Here is a 17,512-nt window from a genome sequence, read left to right as displayed (position 1 = left end):
GCTTTGTTTTTAAATCTTCAAGTGAAATGAAAACAAACATTAAAAATTAAATGAAAAAAATATCCTATTCACTCTCCTAGATCTAGGTGCAATCTATGCTACATAGGGTTCAACACTGATGTAATGAAGGTAATGAGATCCAGGGTCGACTGAGATTTCTGAAATTAGTTTTCGGACTAATATCTAATGATCATATACAAATATCCCAGCTAATACAATGTTTATAAAACTTGGTCTTATCAATCATATCATATTAACTAAAAAACTATGAAGAACATAATGTCAATTGGTAGCATTCGTAACTTAGTAACATAAGTCATTACAACTAGAGTTCAATATGAAATATTTTTGCATGCCTAAGAGTCTGGGAGATATCAGCAACTGAACCAACGATAGCAACAAGGGAAACAACCAAACAAACAAAGCTTAGAACATATAAGACTGTCCAAGTAGGAGTTCCCTTCTCGATCTTTGCTTGAATCATGTACATTTGCATGGGGAAGTAGACTGTTATTGGCCAGAAGGAAATTGAGCCAAGAATTGATAGGATTGCATTGAAGAATGGAAATATCATGGCAGCCAAAGTTGTGAAAATAACAAAGATTGTGCGCATGAGAAGCCTGCTTAATGAGAACTGAAAGGATCCATTTCTTATGCCTGGAAATCTTATGTTGCAAGTTCGATTAAAAACCGATGTTGTGGAGCATCTGGATGTGAGTAGCCTCTCGTTTGTAGCAAAAACTACTTGACCAAACACCTGAGAAAATGTCATAGGTAAAGATAATTTGATGAAAACCCAGATGTATGATTCATTTCAACATTCAAAGAGAACAATAGAATAAAATAAATAGAAGACTTGGTAAATGACTAACATCACAACAGCTCTTTACATCTCATTCATTTGTGACTAATCGTTGTAAGGAAATTGATTGTACTTTAGATACCTTTTCACACTCTTGAAAAAATTAGTAATTGTAGTAATTAGACTGCCAGTTCGATGCATTTGATAATGCACAATTACTCTCCACTAAAATAATTTTGCTGCTTGAATATTAAATATTGAATACAGTGATGGTTTTCAAAATTATATAGATACACAAAGAAAGAGAGAGAGCGAACCTGATAAGCTCCAATTAAATGTATGATCACAGAAATGTGGCCAATGTCAACAAGCCAAAATGGTTCACCAAATCCTGTGAGAACATTTCCAGGAGCATGACTTCCAAATGCTGCATAACCTATGAATCCCAAAGATGAATAAAAAATTGATGTTCCAGCAATTGTATACAAGGAGATTTTCTTCATTACTTGATTCTCTGGTGGTGGTGACTTTAATGTATCCTTCATAAAGTTGAATATATGCAGAGTTAGCAATCATTCTTAAAATAAAATCCAATCTGCATTAGTTAAAATTTCCAAATTGCTTCTCTGATTATGTTTAAAGCACTTCCATAGTATGCCATTGTTTAATACACCAGAGAAGCCATTTCGAGAAACATTTACCAAGATCATATTCCAAAAGTAAAAGAACATATTGAATTGATGATAACAACATACCTGAATTTCTAATAGCAGCCAGGAGTAAGTATAAGCAAAAGCAATATTTCCAAGAGCTTGGAAAACATGCCAAACCTTGGTTAATGAAGCAATATCCTCTCCCACATTAGCCACCAGTGTACTTCCTCTAAGCTCATGGTGTGTAGAGAGTTTTGCAACAGATAGACCCAATGCAACAAGTGAATAAATAAATGATGTAGCTGTTGCAATTACTGAAAGAATTGTCACTTTTTCTAAGTTTGGAAACTGAGATAGAACAATTTCCATTGCTCCAAATGCCATCATATATAAATTTCCTTGTACATCACATCTTGCATCATGTCTATGGAAGCAAATTGATCTCTTCACAGATCTATTCAGTTTAAAAAAACGAAACACAGTAAGTAAATCAATGACATTTGTGATTAGCTAGAGAATAATATGAATTTGTAAGAAGTATAAAGTTCCATTTTTCTTGATTAACCATCAGTGTCCTTAATTAGAAAGGCTTGAGATCCACTTTTCTTCACTGACATTTATAGAAGTACTCACGCGATACTAATGGCAGTCGTAATTGTGTAACCGATCATCGTCCCCCACAGTGCTGCATATTGCAAGACACCACATATAACGACATTTCTTTCACCTGCACAAATGTTATTACATTTATTATTATTTTTTTCCTATAAGAACACTACATTAATGAGTTTTTAATCTTCTAAGTGGTGGAAAGGCCATTAGTTAAAATGTTGCTGAGCCAATATTAATAACTATTATATACAAGGTATAAGTCGATAGCTATAATGTGAAAGTAAGAGAATAATAGGGTGCATATGCTATACCTAAAAATGCTCTCACAGCATCCATATATGTGCGATTTCTTCTTCCCTTGATCGGGTCAGGAGTTCTATAACAGTCGCAGAGAAGCGCCGCATAATAATATGTAATTACTGGAAATGCAAGTATAGCAACTGGTCCAACAATCCAACCCAATTGTGAAATACTCCATGGCAAAGCCAAAATACAAGTACCAACCATAGAAGTAAAAGCATGAGGGATTGTACTCCAGAAGGTCCCTAGTGACAGTCACACAGTTACTTAATCTTTGTGTTGAAAATGAACAAAATCCAGTGTTGAATAAATGAATACATTGATGAGATATATCAATGGAAAATGTCTAATTCACAGTTCAACTTGAAGTATTAAAGACATTCACTCTTTTAGAATCCTCATAATCCTCATTTTCTTGCCACCATAAATTGCTAATTCAAAGTGATATGAGCCAGAATTACCATATTAATTTCCTTGTTAGATCATTGATATTTTTGTTTTATAGTTTTGACTTCAATTTTTTTACATACTTGGGAAAAACTTTTACTTGGGGAACTTCAATTTTTATTATTTTTTTCTTTCAATGAGGGAATTATTTTATGCCAATGTAATTAACCTAGCTATCACATATGATATATTAATAAAATCCTATATCAAGAACACACAGAGTGAGCAAAAGGAAAGGTTTCAGTTGAATCTTATTTCCATTCATTGTTTAGGATTTTGGAACCTAATCCTTTTCAGGTGGATACATGTTTGAATCCAGATGACAATTAGTGGAATTTGGGGCAATTCAGTCTGATGGTTTGAAAAAGTCTCTATTCACATCTCTACTACTAATTTTGCTAGTATTTACTTTCAATTTTATATATATACTAACCTTCATTTCTCTTACAATTAGGGTTTTATACACAGTTGATGCTTCTCATACCTTATAATGGTTTGTAATCAAAGCAAAGGATTGAACTGAGGGTAGAAGACAGAGATGCAAAGGAGAGAAAAAGATGATTATTTTTTATGGGCTTTTATCTTTTTTCACAAGCCTAGGAACTGATCCTACTAACATTTACAATCTAATTATATGAATAACACATCTGCAAGAACATGACTAAATTTTAGTAATAGAATGTCTGGGTATGAATCTGTAGTATATATCTCCTTGTATAAATTTTCACAAGGTGAAATGCTTGAAAATAAGACATGTAAAGCTCCAAATTTCAGCCATATATAATAAAGATTACCTGTTCTTACGACCCCATCATCTCCTAAAGCCATTGCTCCTGCTGAGCTCTGTGTAGACTCTTCTTCAACCCAAAGTCTCCTTATAAACCCTAAATAGGTGTTTGACATATATGACAAATAATTCATTCACTTTATTTAATTTTAATATTTATTGCTATAATTGTGACATTAATTTCTTTCTTTTTGATATCTTTTGTAAGAGATAAGTCTCAACATTAATTGCAATATTTATTTTGATGAATAGCTTTAAATTTTAATTTCTTTCTTCTGAATTTCCTTTCCACGCATAATTATAAACCTTTAATTATTTTTTAAAATATATTTGTAAAAATTAATTAATTTGCAGAACTGTTCTTACATTCTTATATCATCAAGGACATGGTAGTGTGTAATGATGCTAGTAGCATCAATTTGCATCAAAATTTCAATTTTATTACACTTCTGTTTTTTTTTTTTTTTCCTTACATGTATAATTGTTAAAATCTATTCATGCACGAATATCTTAAATAGTTTGTTTTTCTTTCTTTCTTTCTCAGTGTTTATTCCCATGTACAACTGCTAGCATTTTCTTGGTTTTTATGATTGATAACATGAGGGCATGACAAGAAGGGCCATGCTTGACACCTAAACTCATTCACATTCTTAACCATTTAGGTTGTCTTTTTCAAAGATGTATTTCATTGATTCAACTTTCTTTAACTTAAAATGATTTGCTGATAAGATATTCAACATTCCGACATAGCGCATTTGAAAGCAATTTATTCTTAGGTTATGAAATTTAATTACCAAAAGTAACAAGCCGGTTCTTATTTAATCAATTTTTTTTTGCTTATATTTTATCCTGTGACTGGATTGCAACATTTTATTGCTCGATTAAAATCCAGCTTTGCGAACTTCTAATGAGGCAACCAAAGTTTACAGAATTGAGAAGAGTGAAAGAGATTTACTTGTAGAAATGGCTTGCTAAAATGATGCAATTTTTACTCAAGAAAGCAAGCAGTGACCATCCTCTAAAGCTAAAATTCTTTTAAGATGAATGTGAGTGAGATATATGAAGTGTCCATTTAGAAGTACATTTTGTTTTCTATTTTTAAAAATAGAAAATAATGGTAATTTTTTATATAAAATACAAGAACTACAAGCTCCAATGGAATATATGATACCTCCAAATTAGTCCATTGGTGGATGAATTGATGAAGCTTGAACTTCGATGGATGAATTTATTGCAGTAGAGTGTTGGAGCCTCCTTTTGTAGATCTCCTTTGAGACACTATTTAATATAATTGGATGCCACTCTCGTATAAAACCACCAAATCACTTGGAAAACACATTCAATGCCTTATTGTGCTTTCAATTTTCCCTTTCGATAATTTCTCCTTGTGGGCTCTAAGATCGAATGATGTGTCATTCAAAGGGCACATGTTACTCCAAACATGAATGGTTTTGGGCGACTAGCTAGGGAATGGTTGCATGGTCAACCCCCATTCATAGATGACCCTATACACAAAAATGGTTGCATTTAATGTGATGAGACACACTTCTAATGTAATTGAGAGCTGCCCACATAATTACTATATGCGAAGAGTCTAACCCCTAAATTGAGAAAAATATAATAATTGTATGATTGGACATTAACAAGGCATGATCTAGTTTCATTCAACCATTGGTATGATCTTTGCACCTAATTGACCTAATCCTAACACTTTATAAGCCAACAATAATTACATGTAGGGGCTAAGCTCTCTCTCTCTCTTTCATTTATCTATACATGTGTACCTCCACAATGCTACCATTTGTAGAACCAAGGAGCAACAAACAAGTACCATATTGATGATTTTAAATTTTGTGTTGTGAACTAGATTCATCTATGCTTCGTCCACATCCTTCTTTAGTGTCATACGAAGTGTATTGGCAACCAAATTTGTATAAGCCCACCCCTTTTGACTACATTATTCTATCTCATCATGATATTTTAATCAAACTATACTCGTATTCTTGTGATGCGTTTTCTTCACCATTAAGATATTGTAAATTTATTACTTATCAAGTACTACTCAAAAAGCACATAATTCAAGTATTGATTGACGTATATTTCACGCCTTTTGGGTAGTAACCAGGCTAAAAATGACATTCAATTAACATATTAATCGTTACTCTTGTAATGACCATTAATATTGGTTTTATTTGAGTTGTGTAGTGATCATTTCAAATGCCAAATTTTTTAAACAAGGAAGATGAACCTAGCTATAAGAAGATGGCAAAATTAATGTTTGCAATAGACAAAATGAGGAAAAATATAATTCAAGGCTGCTAGGCATATGGATAGCCCATGAAAAGTCTGGTTGAGGCGTTTTGGAAATGGGGACAAGGTTTGGCTTGAGGATATATGGGTATGTTCATTGGAGGAAGAGCGGATGCACTTGAGATTGTTTAAACGTGTATGCGGATTTCTAAGAGAGTCACCTGGTTGGATCATTTAGAGTGCATTTGGAGATGATGTGCATGGTTAGAGCTTGTTCACAGTTGAAAGAAAGAAAGAAAGGAGTTGATCTATTGTTGGTGTTCACTTGTACATATAGCTGGTACAAGTCCTAATCCATGCCAAAGATGATTTGTATTTCACGCCATGCAACAATTCCAAGAGGCAAAATTTGGCACTTTTTGGAAGCCATCTTGCCGGCATATTCCAAGTGCTCAAGTTTTCTTCAAGAGGCAAACTTTGGACTCTAATGCAAAGCTTGTTTTCAAGAGGTGATTTTTGTCTTTTGTGGAAGTGTTATCTCCATGCCATCCCTACAAATACTATGGGAAAATGATTGTTTGTTCTTCAAAATTTACACCACCTCTCTTCTCCATTGAAGTGTCAGCCTCCACTCCACTTTCCCACAGCTGTGCGTGCGGGTTTTGGAATAACCATTCCAAGCTTCACACCAAGGCTTCAATCGCAGCTGCGTTTTTACGTTATATGCGTATGTCTATGCCAAAATTCGAAGATCCATGCAAACCGAGCCAGCGAAGTGAAAATTCTACTGCACTTTTTACTCTAATTCGTAGGGCAATTCCAACCCATATATTCTCCAACCATTTGGAAATACGTCCTGATCTTAATGGGAACCCTCGACAGTTGAATTTGAGGAGCCTTTTCATGGATGGGATCTCGTTTTGGATGTACACAAGTTTCCACTTTTGTAAATGAGAGTTACAAATTCTCATTTGGAATCTTTTTATTGACTTTGGGAACTTTCATCAATTTTCATACTTTGGCAACTTTGTTACTCTCTCTAGTTCTCCTTTTTTTTTTTTTTTTTTTAATCCTTTTTTTTTTTACTAGTCAAGGATATTGTGCAGAGTTGATAATACAACTATAAGCAGCCAGATTTTATTTCTTGAAGAAAGGACCATAGAAACTTTTTTTTACGGTGTTTTAGAGAAATCTACTTTTCAATTGTCTTTGATGACCAATACCATGTGCAATGGATAGATTCATTAAATTCTTTAAGTTAAATTTAATAAAATTGAATAGTTACATCGTAGGATGCAATGGAAAATAATTTAAGATAAATTAAGTACATAGTTTGAATTGATCAATTGAATTAGATCACTTCAATTGAATAGAAATTTGATACAAACTTAATGAGGCATCGAAAATCATGTTAAATGAGAGTTTGAGTTTGTATCTAGCTTGATGAATGCTAAATCTTATTACTTACTCATAATAAAGATTAGTTTCTCGAGAATTCTAAATCCGAGAGTTTTCTCATATTAATAAATTTTCAATTTGTATTTTTACCAATGTGAATTTCTTTATTTTGAATTCAACTTCATCACAAGTTTTCATATCACTTTCTTTCATTTTTTGCCTTCAATTATCACGATAATATGTTATCATCCCAATAAACAATAATCCATGTACTTATACTATCGTAGTTTATTTTTAAAAACTGTTTCAATCGATCGAGCACAAATTACATAAGAATATTTGTATCAAGTTATAAATTTCATTAATGTTGATTTTAGATTAAACACTTATGCAGAATATATATTTTGGGCTGTTGGAACACATTTTATTGATGAAGAGTGTCGAATTTATACATGAGCTTGTAATTGAAATGACATTAGAATAGCATAAAATCAAGCTACTAGATGATGAACAACTACTTCTTATAAAATTGAAACCAAATCTTGACCAAATAAAAACAAGAAAATATTTGGATGTTGCAGATTTTGTGCAAGACTCCTGCTGCAATATTTAACTTCAAAAATTCAAATTCCAGTAGATACTAAGGCAAAATTCAAAATTCAACACTCCTCCTTGACTTAGTAGATGCAAACTCCAAGTCTTCCACGTAGAAACTCAAACCTTGCTTTAGTAAGAGGTTTAGTGAATATATCAGCATTTTGACTCTCTGTGTTGCAATAGACTAGTTGTGCATCTCCTTTCTTTTGCACCTCTCTCAGAAAGTATAGTTTAATTTTGAAGTGTTTTGCTTTGCCATGAAAAACTGGGTCATTAGCAATAGATATAGCAGCTTGGTTATTAACAAACACTTGAGTACTCATTTCTTACTTCATGTCTAGATTTGTTAGCAACTTCCTAACCCATAAAACTTGATTTACAGCAACAGTAGCAGCAACATACTCTGCCTCAGTTGTGGATTGAGCCACAACTTCTTGTTTCTTTGAACTCCAAGAAAATATACCAAAACCAAAACTAAAACAGTAGCTTGAAGTACTTCGCATATCATTAACACATCCAGTCCAATCGCTATCAGAATATCCATGAAGAATTAAATTTTTAACTTGACTGAACTTAATACCATAATCAATTGTACCTTTAAAGTTCAGGCACACGTTTTGTTGCCTGAAAATGAATTTCACTTGCACAATGCATGTACCTCGAAAGTAAACTTACGACGTACATTATATCCGGTCTTGTTGTAGTCAAGTACATTAGGCATCCGATCATGCTTCTAAAAAGTCCTTCATCAGCCTTTTCGGCACCATTTTCCTTACAAAACTTCTCTTTTTGGTTCATAGGAGTTGATGTAGGCTTGCATTCTTCCTTTCTGAATTTCTTCAATATTTCTTTTACATATTTTTTCTAATAGATGAAAATATCATGTTGTTGTCGATATACTTCTATTCCCAAGAAATAAGTCATCTCTCTAAGGTTTGTCATTTAGAGGACTTGCTTCATTTAAGCCTTGAACTCATTGACCAACCCCACATTGTTTCCTATTACAAGCAAGTCATCAACATACAAAGAAACAATCAGAATATCTTCTTTAATCTTCTTGATGTAGAGAGTAAATTCACTCCAACTCTTCTGAAAGCCTAAGGTTAGCAGATGAGCATCAATTCGGCTATACCAAGCTCTTGGGGCTTGTTTCAAGCCATACAAGGCCTTTTTTATAAGGTAGACTTTATCTTCTTTTCCCTTGACATAAAATCCTTATGGTTGTTCAACAAAAATCTTCTCCTCTAGATAGCCATTTAGAAAGGCTGACTTCACATCCAGCTGATAAATCCTCCATTCTTTTTGTGCTGCAATTGCCAACAACATTCTAATTGTGTCCAAACGAGCTACCGGTGCAAAAGTTTCAAAAAAATCCACACCAAACATTTGTTCATAACCTTTAACAACCAACCTTGCCTTATACTTGTTTATAGAACCATCAAGATTGAGTTTGGTTCTATAAACCCATTTAACTCCAATAGGCTTTTTGTGTAAAGGTCTATCCACCAGCTCCCACGTGTTGTTTTTCTCAATCATATTTAGCTCATCTTGCATTGCAACCCACCATTTTTCATCTTTGATTGCTTCTTCAAACCCTGCTTGTTCAAGGACAACAACATTACAATAAATATTAGAGAGTTTTCGGGTACCTTTAATTGGAAGCTCATCAACATTTTCATCATTATACTGTTGCATCTTTTCATCCCAGCTCCTTTGATCTATTTCCAAAAACTTGACATCTCTCTACTCACCACAATTTTATTAGTTTGTGGTAAGTAAATTCTCTAAGCCTTTGAAGTGTCACTGTATCCAATGAAAATTCCCATCTCTGATTGTTTATCCAACTTGTCCTTTTTCACCTTAGGAACGAAAGAGAAACATAAGCAACCAAATGTTTTCAAATTCATTACTTTAGGTTGAGAACCAAACCAAGCTTCGAAAGGGGTCTGCTTCTTTAACACTTTTGTTGGCAATCTGTTCAGCAAATATACTATTATACTTGCAACTTCAGCGCAAAATTTTTTAGGCAGATTTTTTTCATGTAGAAGGCATCTTGTCATCTTTAAAATCGTTATATTTTTCCTCTCCATGACTCCATTTTTTTGTGGATTATATGGTGCAGTGAGCTAGTAAACAATGCCTGCATCTTCACAGAATTTGTTAAATTTCTTTTATGTGTATTCCGCACCATTATCTGACCTTATAACCTTGATTTTGCATTCCCTTTGGTTTTCAACCATAACCTTATATCTCCAAAATACATAAGCTACATCAGACTTGGTGGTTAGAAAATAAATCCAACAAAATCTAGTGAAGTCATCAATAAGTGCAATGTAGTACTTACTCTCTTTCAAGGATGGCGTCTTTGAGGTCCACCAACATCAGTATGCACCAGTTGCAGTTTTTGGGTTGCTCTCCAAGATGTTTTCTTTGGAAAGGGAAGTTTAGTTTGCTTCCCATATTGACAAGTAGCACATATAGGAAGATCTTTTTCTAAGTCGGGAAGTTCTTCAACTATTTGATTTTTCTTCATGTAGAGCACAATATCATGATGAAAGTGCCCAAGCCTTCTATGCCAAAGCATTGTTGTGCTATCTTGTTGTAAAACAGCAGCATGCTCATCTTCCAATAAATTCAAGGCAAAACTCTTGCCCTTCATTTTTATGTTAAACACCTTTTTGCCTTCAGCATCCTTGATAATGCAATTCCTATCTTCAAAATAAACTTTAAATCCTTTCTCAACGGGTTGTCCAACATTGAGTAAGTTTTGGTCAATGTCAGGCACAAACAAAACATTAGAAATGAGTTTCAAACCTATTTGGCTTTCGATAGCAACAGTTCCTTTGCCCTTCACTGGAATATGCTCACCATTTCCAATTCTGACTTTGGAAATAGTCGTTCTATCAAGTTCTCTAAAAAGATCTTGATCATTTGTCATGTGATTTTTACAACCACTATCCACAAGCAAGCTTTTAATGGTGCTTTTATTAGCAAAACACGTTGTTGCAAATAATTGCTCCTCCTGGCATTGGTCAACTGATGCACTAGTTTCTTCCTACTGTTGATTTTTGCAAATCCTCTCCACATGTCCTTGTTTACCACACTTGTAGCATTTCACATCTGGTCTCCACCAACATTTTTGTGAAGAATGATTTGTCTTCTTGCAATGAGGACAAGGTGGAAAAACTCCATTTTTTTGGTTGTTGCTGTTTGGCTTGTTGTTGTTCTTCTTGTTTTTTTTTTTTTTTTTTTCCTTTATATGGTCTGCATTTTTCTGGATTCTTGCTTAAAATGCTCCTTCTATAGTATCTCTTTGTCTCATGAGTCTTCTTTGTTCCACAACCTCCAAGGAATGTAATAATTCTGTCAAGCTAATAGTTGACAGATCCTTTGAATTCTCCAAAAAGGAAATTGTAGCTTCATATTTCTCAAGAAGTGTAACTGATATCTTTTGAAAAATCTTCTCATTGGAAAATTCTTTTCCAAGCAGCCTAACTTTGTCTGCTATTGAAAAAAGTTATGCAGCATAGTCTTTAACAGCATCAGACTCCTTCATTTTCTTCATTTCAAATTCTTGAATCAAGTTCATTACCTGCATGCTCTTGATTCTTTCATCTCATTTGTATTCCTCCTTGAGATACTCTCAAATTTCTGCAGCTGAATCAATTTTCATGATTTTGATGAGAATTGATGGTGAAACTGTAGCAAACAAGCAAGCCTTCACTTTAGCATTTTTCTTGTCTTTCTTTCTTTATGCAACTTCATTTGAGCCATAGTTGGATTGGCTCCCAATGGAGGAACTTCATAATTTTCTTCCATTGCTACCCAAACATCAAGTGCTTGTAGATGAACTATCATTCTAACAGCCCAAGTTTCATAATTGTCTCCATCAAGAATTGATGGTGCAGTTGTGAGACTTGACTCCTCCATTGCTAGATGATTTAGAAGGTGTTTGGGTTCACTCATGGTGTTTTGGGTTCACTCACCTCATGAGTCTTTAGGTGTTTAGGCACTCTCAAGGTATTCAGGCTCACTTAACTCACTGGCCCCTCAAGATAACTTCTGCTCTGATACCACAATGTTGATCTTAGATTAAACACTTATGCAAAATATATATTTTGGGCTGCTGGAACACACATTTTATTGATGAAGAGTGTCAAATTTATACATGAGCTTGTAACTAAAATGACATTAGAATAGCAGAAAATCAAGCTACCAGATGATGAACAACTATTTCCTATAAAATAGAAACCAAATCTTGACCAAATAAAAACAAGAAAATATTTGGATGTTGCAGATTGTGGTATTAGAGCAAAAGTTATCTTTAGGTGTTTAGGCTCTCAAGGTATTCAGACTCACTTAACTCACTGGCCCCTCAAGATAACTTTTGCTCTGATACCACAATTAAGATGACAAGCATCAACAATCACTTATTGAACTTTGTTTTTGGAAACGCTAGCTCAAACTCCATCTTTTCCCTCTTAACAGACTTTTGTTTCTCTTAAACCACTTTTTCCTTAGAGTTGACAAAGCAAATGCATCAAAATTACATCTCTTTTAACAAGAAACTTACACTATATTTGGTTCCAATAAAGTATTCGGAAAAGAAAAAGAAATGTTAAAAAATAATAATAATAATTTTCCCCTATTTTATTTTTTATGAAAAATAAGAAAAAAAATCAAATATAATTAAAAATTAGTTAGAAACTTAGGGTCTATTTAGCAATGTTTACTAAAACTTATTTTAACAAATTATTTTTAAGTTGAAGAATAAAAAATAAGTTTCTAATGCTTTATAAAAAATAAGTGTCCAGAAAAAAAAAATTTCTTAAAAATAAGAAACAAAAAACTTGTTTGGATAAAAAATAATAATATTTTTGTTTTGGTTTTGTAAACCCATTGCAAATTCAATTTATATAATATAAATTAAATTTAATCCAGGTATTACTACAAATGAAATAGTTTTATAATTTCAAAAAAATTAAAATAAATAGTTTTATGTTAAATATAAATAATAATATTATGATAAAATCATAAATTATATTTTTTTATTAAAAAATATATTGTTTTAGTATATGTTAGAAAGATAAGGATATTAACATATTAATATTTGTTTGATTAAAAATGAATAATAATAATTTAAAATAATAATTTTTAACAATATGTTATTTAAAATGAATAATGGATAAAGTTTAACATTTTTAACATGAAAATAAGTCAAGTTTTTTATTTCATGTGCACATTTAGTACTGAATTACCAACATAATATTTTATAATATTTTGATTTAATTTGTGATTAGTTATATTGGTTTTTTAAATTCAAAATTAATCTTAAGAATTAAAATTTTCATTAAAATATTAAATTATTAATTATGTCTTAATTAATTTATAATTTATTTACCTAAATTCAAAAAATATATTTATGTGTATAGGAAAAACAATAAAGTCATGACATATAATATATCAATTTTGATCTGTTATTTTTTTTAATGATTAGATCTACTTTTTTAGTTCCAAATTATTTTAAAAAATTGTTGAACTCTTTGATAAATTCAATATAAAGTGTCACTTAATTTGAAGTTCATTTGGATAATGAGAAAATTTATAAAAACATAATTATATGTAGAAAAATAATAATAGAGGCATTATGAACCAAATTTTATCCATAATTTCTTTTTGTATTAGTGAGTTTATTATTTGAATTTTGAATTATTTTTAAAAATTACTAAATTATTATTAAATCCAACACATTAAGTCTTGTTTAATTTGAAACTTATTTGCCTAGTTAAAAAAAAAAATAGAAAATAATTATTCTATATAGAAGAGAAATAATAGTCATTTTACACAAATTTTTGTTTATAAATTTTTAGTATCGATTGAATCATTATTTGAGCTTTAAATTATTTTTAAAAATTACTAAACTCATTAATGAATCTAACTTATTAAGTCTTGTTTAATTTGGGATTCATTGGCCTAGTGAGAAAAATTAGAAAATAATGATTCTATGTAAATAAATAAAATAATAATAATAAAGGAAAAAAACAATAAAGTTGTTCAAGACCAATTTTTGTCTATAAATTTTTTATATTAATTGGTACACTATTTGATTTTTTTTTTTAAATTACAAAACTTGGTAATGAATCCAAGGCATTAAGTCTTGCTTAATTTGGAGTTTATTTATCTAATAAAAAATTTATACATATATATATATAAAAATAACCTAAGCATTTAAAATAAATTTGGCCTATAACTTACTAATGTTATTGAGTTCCATAACTTTTTAATATAATATTAATCATGAAAAGGGAAAGAAAATAATATCATATTCAATTTTGTTTGTTTTTTTATGGTTGTTTTAAATTTTCTATGTTTTCCTTTTGTTTCTAAAAATTAATAAAAACAATTTCTACTTGTTTTCTAAAAACTATTCACTATTTCATTTTGTTTTTAAAAATTGTTTATAAAGAATAACGATCAAACGGTATTAGAAATTTTTAAAAATAATTTTTTGTTTTTAAGAACAAAAAATTGTTTTAAAATGATGTAGTCAAACAAGCTCTTAGAAGTGTTTTTTAAAGGCATTACCCATGTGTGAAGATGAAACATATACCTTCACCAACATGCAACTAATCAAGTGACCCAAATATAAGACACAATCATTATGTTATATCCAATATAATTGATTTTCCTACTAAGTTAAAGAGAATCAATTTCATATTCTTATTTGAAGCTTTTTAGTTACTTAGAATGGGACAATACTGACTGTTGCAAATACTTGAAAGCCCTACTGCAGCCATTACCACTCCATGAGGGTAAAAAATATTTATCTAGCTATATTGGCGTTAGTGGGGTTCATAAAATATAATATTTGGTATCTTATTTCCCCTTTTTGTTATTGCAAATGCCTTTCAAAGGGGAAAATCATCTTAAGCTCGGGTATCATAGACTTCTAACAAAATTTTAAGTACAAGGACCATGAATTATAAAGAATCTGTTCAGTCATCTAATTAATTAAAAATATGATATCCACATCAAATAGGAGAAAAAGTTTTTGAGATTATATATGTATGGATTTATCTTAACCTTATAGATGTATTTTGAAGTTATGAAGGCTCATTGGGTTTAAAACGGATAATATTTATATGATTGGAAAAAGTTTATTATAAATAGTATTAGAATCGATCATCAATCTTAGTGTGGGAGTTTATTTGACCTCATGAGTGGTGTCTGTCTATTTGACCCCACAATCCTATAAGACACAACAAGGACGTTGTATCTTTAAAAATGTGATTGTAATATCTCATGATATCAGATTATGTATAAGTTTTGTTTTGTTTTTTTGTTTTTTTTTTTTTTTTTAAGTCTTGGGGGCATAGGTCCAAAGTGAACAATATCTACACAATTGAAAATAGATCATTACAAAAAAAAAAAAAAAAAAAAAAGTTTTCTATTTCTTAAAATAGAAACTATTTTTAAAGGATTCATAAGATTGTTTGGTTGTTATTCTTTACTTTCAATTTTTAAAAATAAAGAACAATTTTAAAAGAATAAATAGGAATTGTTTTTACTATTTTTTAAAAAAAATAAAAAAATTGATGAATTAAAATAAAATATAAAAAATACATAAAATTGAACATGATAATCTAAATCTTCAATATATAATATTCTTTTAAATTATACATGCTTTTATGAATTTCTTTTAACTTAATAAAAAATTTTCATTAATCAATAAGTTTCAAATCAAACTATACTTTATATATAAAATTTGTTGATTTTTAAAAATAATTTAAAACACAAAAATTAATTTAATTAGTATTAAAACGTCATGAATCCCGACTAATAACATTAGAAAGTCATAGACCAAAATTCACTTTTAATGTCTTAGCTAGTTTCTTCATCGCATATAATCATATTTTTACAAATTTTTCATTAGACAAATAAACTTCAAATTAAGTAAGACTTAATGTGTTGAATTTATTAATAAGTTTAATAATTTTTAAAATAATTTAAAACTCAAATAATGATCCAATTAATAGAAGAAATTTATGGATAAAAATTGGTTCAAAATTACTATTATTTCTCTTATACATAAAATTATATTTTTTTTATTTCTTTTCACTAAACAAATAGACTCAAAATTAAATAAAACTTATTATGTTGGATTCATTAATAAGTCTTGTAATTTCTAAATATAACTTGAAATTTAAAGAGTAATTCTATTAATACAAAAAAAAAAAATTATAGACAAAAATTGGTTTAGAACAACTCTATTATTTCTCTATAGAATCATTTTTTTTTTCACTAAACAAATAAAATCTAAATAAAACAAGACTTGGTGTTTTTGATTCATTAATGAGTTTATTAATTTTTAAAAAATAATTTAAAACTGAAATAGTGAAACCATTAATACCAAAAACTTTTGGATTAAAATTGGTTTATAAAAACTCTATTATTTTTTCTACGTATAGTCATATTTTTATAAATTTTCTTACTAGAGAAATAAGATTCAAATGAAGCGAAACTTTGTATTGAATTTATTAATAGATTTAGAAAAATTTAGATATAAGTTGGAACTCAAAAAATATCTAATCACAACTAAAAATAATAGATGAAAACTAATATATAATAAGTCATGACTTTATTATTTCTTTTATATACACAACTATGTTTTTAAAATTTTATAAGTAAGTAGATTCTAAACTAAGCAAGGTATAATTAATAATTTAAATTCTTTAACGAGTCTTTCAATTTTTAAGAATAAATTGAAATTCAAAACAATTGATTTAATTAATTATATTTTAAGTCAAAACATTTCAAAATACTGTATGTGTAATTGAGTATTAAATATCTATATGCGATGAAAAATTTGACTCATTTATATTTTTAAAAATTTTAAATTTTATTTATTGTTCATTTTAAATAAATATTATAAACAATTCTTGTTTTTAAATTATTATTATTCATTTTTTACCAAAAAGAAATCAATTACGTCTTTGCAAAGATGATAATATCTATTTTCTTTTTAACATATACTAAAATAGTATATTTTTTATAAAATAAAATATAATTTAATTTTATTATAATATTAGTATTCACATTTTACTAAAAACTATTTTTTAAAAAATTTATTTGTAACTACAAAACTAATTTCTTTTTTAAAATCAAAATAGAAAAATTGCTTTTAAAAATAACTTCTCCAAACAATCTTTTTATTGTTCATTTTTAAAAACTTGTCAAGCACTCTTATTTTTATAAAATTCTAAAAATTTGTTTTTGTTCTTTAACTTAAAAACAACTTTTAAAAAATAGACATAAAAAACATGACCAAACGGGCTAAAAAATTTTAGTTATATTTGATAATTATTTTCAAGAACAATTTTTATTTTCTTCTTATTTTGAGAACAAAAATAGAAAAAAAAAACAAGTTTAGATATCAGTTGTTTCCACAATAGGTTTTCAAGAATTGTTCATTTTTTTTAATAACATATTTTAATTATTTTTACTTTTTAAAAAACAATTACTCAAATATAAAGAATAATTGAAAATAAAATAGTATAGATAAAATTTATTTCTAACAAATATTTAAAATACAACAAATAAATTAAAAACATTTCTGAGTTATCAAATAAATTTTTATTTTAAAAAACATCGGACAATAAATCTTTA

At 29.4% G+C, this 17,512-nt stretch overlaps 2 protein-coding genes across 2 annotated transcripts; both read right to left on the bottom strand.

The window, feature by feature from the left end:
- Positions 1 to 325: 325 nt before the first annotated feature.
- Positions 326 to 3,642, bottom strand: LOC117905728 (amino acid permease 2-like). The gene is made up of 6 exons (XM_034818608.1): positions 3,609 to 3,642; positions 2,379 to 2,612; positions 2,089 to 2,182; positions 1,558 to 1,909; positions 1,120 to 1,341; positions 326 to 757 (listed from the first exon to the last, which is right to left on the bottom strand). Exons 1-6 carry the CDS (start codon positions 3,640 to 3,642, stop codon positions 326 to 328), a joined length of 1,368 nt encoding a protein of 455 aa, XP_034674499.1.
- A 5,419-nt stretch (positions 3,643 to 9,061) lies between these two features.
- Positions 9,062 to 9,541, bottom strand: LOC117905726 (uncharacterized mitochondrial protein AtMg00820-like). Its single transcript, XM_034818607.1, has 2 exons — positions 9,496 to 9,541; positions 9,062 to 9,441 (listed from the first exon to the last, which is right to left on the bottom strand). The coding sequence occupies exons 1-2, from the start codon at positions 9,539 to 9,541 to the stop codon at positions 9,062 to 9,064; spliced, it is 426 nt and encodes a 141-aa protein (XP_034674498.1).
- Positions 9,542 to 17,512: the final 7,971 nt, after the last annotated feature.

This window comes from Vitis riparia, chromosome 18, assembly GCF_004353265.1.
Source record: "Vitis riparia cultivar Riparia Gloire de Montpellier isolate 1030 chromosome 18, EGFV_Vit.rip_1.0, whole genome shotgun sequence".
In the NCBI taxonomy this organism is placed as follows: Eukaryota; Viridiplantae; Streptophyta; class Magnoliopsida; order Vitales; family Vitaceae; genus Vitis; species Vitis riparia.
Note: the sequence above shows the minus strand (reverse complement) of the source record. Positions and strands in the feature narration are given on the sequence as shown.

Bases quoted from the DNA above. Each gene is read 5' to 3' on its own strand.
- LOC117905728 (XM_034818608.1), bottom strand. From the start codon at position 3,642: ATGGCTTTAGGAGATGATGGGGTCGTAAGAACAG. The intron at 2,613-3,608 runs GTAATCTTTATT...GACTGTCACTAG, and splicing joins TGATGGGGTCGTAAGAACAG to GGACCTTCTGGAGTACAATC. The intron at 1,910-2,088 runs GTGAGTACTTCT...TAAACTGAATAG, and splicing joins ACGACTGCCATTAGTATCGC to ATCTGTGAAGAGATCAATTT.
- LOC117905726 (XM_034818607.1), bottom strand. From the start codon at position 9,541: ATGCAACAGTATAATGATGAAAATGTTGATGAGCTTCCAATTAAAG. The intron at 9,442-9,495 runs GTACCCGAAAAC...TTGAACAAGCAG, and splicing joins TGATGAGCTTCCAATTAAAG to GGTTTGAAGAAGCAATCAAA.